At 35.7% G+C, this 6,029-nt stretch overlaps 1 protein-coding gene across 2 annotated transcripts in view; it reads right to left on the bottom strand.

Moving 5' to 3' along the window:
* Window positions 1-1,012: 1,012 nt before the first annotated feature.
* Window positions 1,013-6,029, bottom strand: part of BTBD9 (BTB domain containing 9) — a 126,043-nt gene continuing 121,026 nt past the window's right edge. For both annotated transcript variants that reach the window (XM_086745919.1, XM_086745920.1), the window contains exon 12: window positions 1,013-3,450. In XM_086745919.1, coding sequence (XP_086602045.1) covers window positions 3,256-3,450 — 195 coding nt within the window. In that variant the 3' untranslated portion in view covers window positions 1,013-3,255. The remainder of the gene's footprint in view (window positions 3,451-6,029) is intronic.

Raw genomic sequence — 6,029 nt, 5'->3', positions numbered from 1 at the left:
ATAGACTTTTAGAAAGAGATTTGTAGAGCTCCATGAGTTGAGCCTAAGTCTGAACTCAACCTATGAAAGAAAAACTGAGAAAATGAGGCCTGGGGAATGTAGAGATGCTAAAGTACTAAATAGAAATAACGTCTCAATAGTGACAATATAGTTAGTTCTATTATGTAGAAATCTAACAATGCGTCTATTTTAAGGTTTCTGACAAGAAAGCAATTAATACCTGGTCAGTTCTGCTCTACCCCTGTTGCAAATAAAATATGAATGTAAGTGATAACACAGTTCTGAATAATTATAGTATTTAATCAGTCTGATAAACTCTGATATTAAGCCATAACAGCACAATTTATTTCCACTAAAAGGAAAAAAAAATAAAAATTCAGAAGAATATAAGAACTACCTCTGAAATTGGGAGTCAATAAATATAGACAATAATTAAAAAGAATGAGAACATTCACACCAAACCACAAATCAGTTCTGTGTGATATCTTCCTTTGTTCCTATTAATACTTGCTGACACAATGTTTCAGACAGAGACCTACACTAGGCAATACAGGTATTACGAGTGCTTGTTGGTGGGTAGTGTTAGAAGATCAAGCAGAGTTCAGGTTCATTAAACATTTCAACATTATTTCTTTGAATACAAAGGTAAAGGGTTCCCTCTGGAAAATGTGAAGTTGTGGCAGGGCTTATCTTAAAAGCCTGGGAGCTCTGTGATCACACTGGACTCACCTCAGTGACAGGTTCTAAGAGTAACTCTAACAGAAGAAAATATAGACTGAGAGAAAGGCCATGTGTGACTGAGAATCAGTCTAATGCTAAAAATTTCCATTCACCTGTATGATTTTTATTTTGATTGATTTTTGGGGGTGAGGAACTGGAGAGTCTATGGGACCTGATAGTTTTTGCTTTGGGAATCTCTCAGATCTGTTCATTCAGATTCTTGGCAGAGAGTGAATGTCATGGGAAATAAATAGACATTTCTGTTCAACAGTGAGTCATACGACAAGATAAAAAGGATTTGCAGTAGGTTATAATCTACAAGACTTATTTGTATCATAAAAATTAATTGTGCACATCAAAGATAACAAATTGAAAATTCTGTTCCTTCTCTGAGAGCCTAGACTCAGAACAGCTGGCACAAACTTATTTTCTTTTTTTTTTTTTTTTAAACATTCTCTACAATGGTGACTACTAAAGACTAACAGCTAGGAAGTTACGCTTTTTGCTTATCCACAGCTTAAGAAAAGCAAACTTGTTTGATTAAACTGCAAAGAAATACCACCACTGACACGGAAGGACTTATCTACCAAAGACAAGACATGCTCCATGCATCTCAGTAGTTCCAGCATGGACTACAATCAGAATAGGAAAGTTTTCTGGTTTTACTTTCCAAAGGAAAAAAAACCATACCACTGTATTTTTGGACTATACTTAAACATGAGAGTTGCGTCCCCAGTAGCTGGTCTCAATTCTTTCATGCTCCCAAGACTGTTAAGCCAGAAAGTAATCAACACCCCAGCCTCGGTGCTGGCCAGCACGAGCAGTATCCTGCCTCAGAACTCCAGACCACCTGGGCCAGCCATGGCACACATTACCAGCCACCTGTAACACAATGGGCATGCATCTTCACCCACAGACATTCACAAGTCAGAAGACAGCAGTGGGAAGGGAAGAGGCTATATGCAAATGCCAGAATTCAACTGCAATTTGGCAATGAAAAATACTACAATATTATTGATAAAGCCTAATCAATTTTATTTGAAAGAAGAAAAAGGAAGCTTTCTCCTTTGAAGTTTCAACTGATTCATTGCTACCACTTGTTATATTTCTTCCTGTTTTTAGCACAACCGGTATCCAACAGGGAAATTCTTTCAAATTAAGTAGTGTAATAAATTAACATACTATTTGCTATGTTGATATAACTCATTTTATCACTATGGTTATGCAAAGGAAAACCGTATTTATTCTACACTAGCTTTGTTTCTTTCTGACAAGGCTATTTGTCACTACAGGAAATTCCAAGTTCATAAAACTGGATAGCTGACATTTCAGTATAATATACTTTGTGAGGAATAACCACCCTTCTAATCAATTTTGCCAATTACATCTGTGTTTCTCTTAATACAAAATCGCTTTATTCCATACTGAAATACCAACATGGAGCTCTTCCTAAAAGTCACATAGATCTGGACAGTAAGAGACTGCATCATCATCAGTGTGGAAACACTGTAGTATCATGTTTTATGAAGATTATGAGAAAAGTTTATGGACACATGGCCTTTGAATTTTTAGCTTCAGACTGTCAAACATTTTTCTTGTTGGAAAAAAAGTAAGTATCTGAAAATTTTTCTTTTTGTATTCTAAACAACTGCCTGTCAGTGACCAGATGCAGTTCCACTTTTCTACACCAAACATTTTTCATGATCTGTTGCGAGTTTTCTGAGAAATATAGGTAAAATTTAAGTAATTATCCTCAAGATTGAAAAATATGTTTTTCTTCAAGACGGATGCTTGGTTTAGGAATGTCCTTTTTGAATGTAATAAATAACAATTTTGTACTTTGAAAAGTCAACTAAGGTCAAGACTAATATAGCATCCATTAATTAGTTTGTTGATATCATGAAGGCTTTTCTTGTGATCCCACTGATGAATGAGGGAATTTGCATCTCAGCAGGTAAACATGTTTGATATTTCCTTAATCTACTGCACAGCATTTGCTACAGCCAAAAATAAAAGCCAAAGTTGAATACAGAGTCAAAACAATTCAGAAAACAGATTACTAGTTACAAAAGAATATGAATGAAGAATAACTTAAAAATAACATATATTCTGGACTGATGTGTTCCATAAGCATTTTCTTTGCTAATAGAAGCCTTCAGGGAAGAAATATTTATTTCATATGCCTTCCATTCTGCTTGAGTCATTTTAGATTTCCACTGTAGCTCTGCCTTTTATTTTCTTCTGTTCTCCTTGCCTTGGTTAGATTAGAGAGGTAGGGTGTTAACGGGGAACTTGATGAAGATTGAAGATCTATTTTCTCCCCCCTCGGAGACCAGCCTGATTTGAACAAACTGAGGAGAGTGAAGCAGTCTCTTCATGTCCTTGGGAAAAGCCTTTTCCATTTCAGCATTTCAGCTTTCAGACATGGTCCCCTTTGTTCACAGAGAAAAAGACAGAAAAGGTGCCAGCACAAGAAGGTTCTGAATAATTTTACACAACGTCAGCGGAGCTGAAAAAGCTCCTTTTCAATCTCCTTTACGGTTGGTGAGCATGTGAACGCGAGGTGGATCCAGGAGGGGAATGCAGGGAACTAGTGCTTGCAGCTCGAACAGGGCGAGAAACAAGCTGTTGTCCACCAGTCCCCATCTCTGTTGTTGCCACTTCCTTACTACTCTCATCCTTGTGGGCACTGTTTTGTGCTGGGCACTCAAAATGCACACAGTGAAACACCTGGAGAGAACAAAAAATGAAGACAAAGCAAAACAATTAAATGTTGGCAAAAGCATAATCAAAGTGAGATGAAGTTGGACTAGATGACCTTCGAAGGTCCCTTCCAACCCTAACTATTCTATGATTCTAGGTCTATATGAAAGTATGCAGGTCAGAACAGTGCCAAAGTACTTAGTCAAATTAGAAAGTTCCATCATGAGGTCAAAAACATCTATCCATAGGCCATAAACATAAAGTGACACAAGCGGAGCAAGAGAAGGCCTTCAAATTATATCAACCTTTACATGTGGCACTAAAAATCAGAAATATGGTTCCAAATTGGATAGAGATACTTGTAAATTATTTTTTTATTTGTCAAGTAGCATAAATATCTACTACACACTATTGGATAACAACAACAATTATATTGTCTTAAACGTATCTTATGATCTAATGAATTCCTCAAAAGACTGAATGTTCATACACACTAGAAATGAAATTTAAATCATTACCAATTTCATTCTAATTCAAGATTGCCCTCTGCTGTAACAGCAATGGCAGCTCTACAGACATATCCTGGAATATGCAGAATGGCATTCAGAGTGTCCAAGGAGGCTCCTGCTTCATCAGATGAAATATTCCATTTCAAACAGTGATAATTTTCTGATTTTCAAAGAATACCTGGCACCACTGTACAGGTGACTGTATCTTAGAGCAAGAGGATCGTCTATTTAAGCATTTTTTTCCAATTTATTTTCTACTTTACTTACGCTTACTTGTACTTGTTCTTGAAGTGCCTGGAAGAAGGGGGAGGAATTCTTTAAAATTGTTACAGAACTTCTTTGCACATGATTTCTTATTGCTATGAATTGCACAGCTTTGCTACACACTAAACAAATAAATATTTTCTTATACTGATTTAAAATTTACTATTTTTTCCATGTATTGCAGTTTTATAGCTCAAGCTTGATGAATATTAAAAAGTAAATTTTAAAATTATTGTTTTAACTCATTCTGTATGCTTTTATGACAAGTTCTATCATTCTTCTTGCAAGTAGATCATGTTTTTAAAGTTCTTCTCACAAAAGTTATCTCTTATAATCTTAACTGTCTTTTCCCAGACCCTTTCAAGTTAATTTGGGCAAAATAACATAAACAAAACCTAGGTATACTACATATTCATACAAGACTACAGAATATTGTATTTTCTATCCTTTCTTCAATACAATCAAAAATCCTACTATTCTTTTTGACCATCCCTCCTCAAGTGCACACTGAGCAAATGTCCACAATGACGTGTCTGCAATAGCCCCATGTCTCTTCTGAGGAGGTAGCTAGTTAATTCAAATTCTGACAGCATACATGAAATGAATAAAAAAATATTCACAATCACTGTTTTTTAAATCCCCTTTATATTTTCTTGTGTTTCTCGGTGTAAGAATTCTTGCAGTTTTTTATGCAGACACATAGCGATGAATGTTTATATTTCTATATATACACACATGCTCACATAAAGATGTGTCGCTATGCCTTTAACCATACGCATACGAACAGATTACAAATCTACACCCATATCCACACATATATAGGTGCACAAAATGGTTTTTCTCTGCATTTCTTCTGGGGAGTTTTTTCCTAAAGCCGAACTAATTTCTATGGTAGCGTGAATTCTTTCCATCTGTTACAGTTCTTGAGAAGTTAATTTTTTGCATTCAGTTACACGTCTTGAGAAGTCCCTTTTATACTCATCCCATTCCTATGTTTTTAAAATAACTGTCAAAAGTATTGTCATTTTTCCAGATGCACTTATCAGCACCAGGATTTGCAGAGAACACTATTAGACTATTAGAACACTATCTCATCAGTGCACCTCTGTAACACACTGCTCTCCTTGAACAGCAGCACAGTCTAATGAATGAGATGGAGGTCTCCAAGTCAGAAGATTCCATATTTCTACTGTATCCTATACCAATATTATTTCTCATTTAAAACTCTGCTTTATCTAGTGATGAATGCTTTTTAAAATACAGTATGGTTTCCAGTGAAATTTAGCTGATATTACTCTAAAAAGTCTGAAGTATCCAATTCTTAAATTGTAACTTTCATTTTTACTGATTCTTTCATACTAAATTCTCAAGGCTTCTCTCAACATTAACAAGCCTGTGATTTAGAACATCATTTTCAGTTACTCTGCCACTTTAACATACAGATTACAGCTTGTGAAAGAAGCAGAGGACAGAGAAGTATAATTGAGCTAATCTGCTTCATTCAATATTGGAATTACATATGTCAGAGCAGTATTACTAAAACAAACAATCCTGTGTGTGTTTCTCTCAAAGGGCAGAGATGACAGTGCAGCATCATTCTCTGATCAACGGCATGTTATACTTCTCATGGATATTTTAAGGAAGGTCTGACATAGAAAGGAGGAAGGCCAAGTACATATACACTGGTGCAGTAATTTGTAAGATAAAGCTCGCACATTAGCAACTCGGTGTCCTTTCCAGGTCAGTAATAGTGGAGAGGAATAACAAGATAAAACTCAAACCATCAAAGTATCAAGTGACCTCTCTGACAAATAAATGAAGACAAGGTCTAAG

Source organism: Chlamydotis macqueenii, chromosome 3 (assembly GCF_036417535.1).
Source record: "Chlamydotis macqueenii isolate bChlMac1 chromosome 3, bChlMac1.mat, whole genome shotgun sequence".
Taxonomy (NCBI): Eukaryota; Metazoa; Chordata; class Aves; order Otidiformes; family Otididae; genus Chlamydotis; species Chlamydotis macqueenii.
Note: the sequence above shows the minus strand (reverse complement) of the source record. Positions and strands in the feature narration are given on the sequence as shown.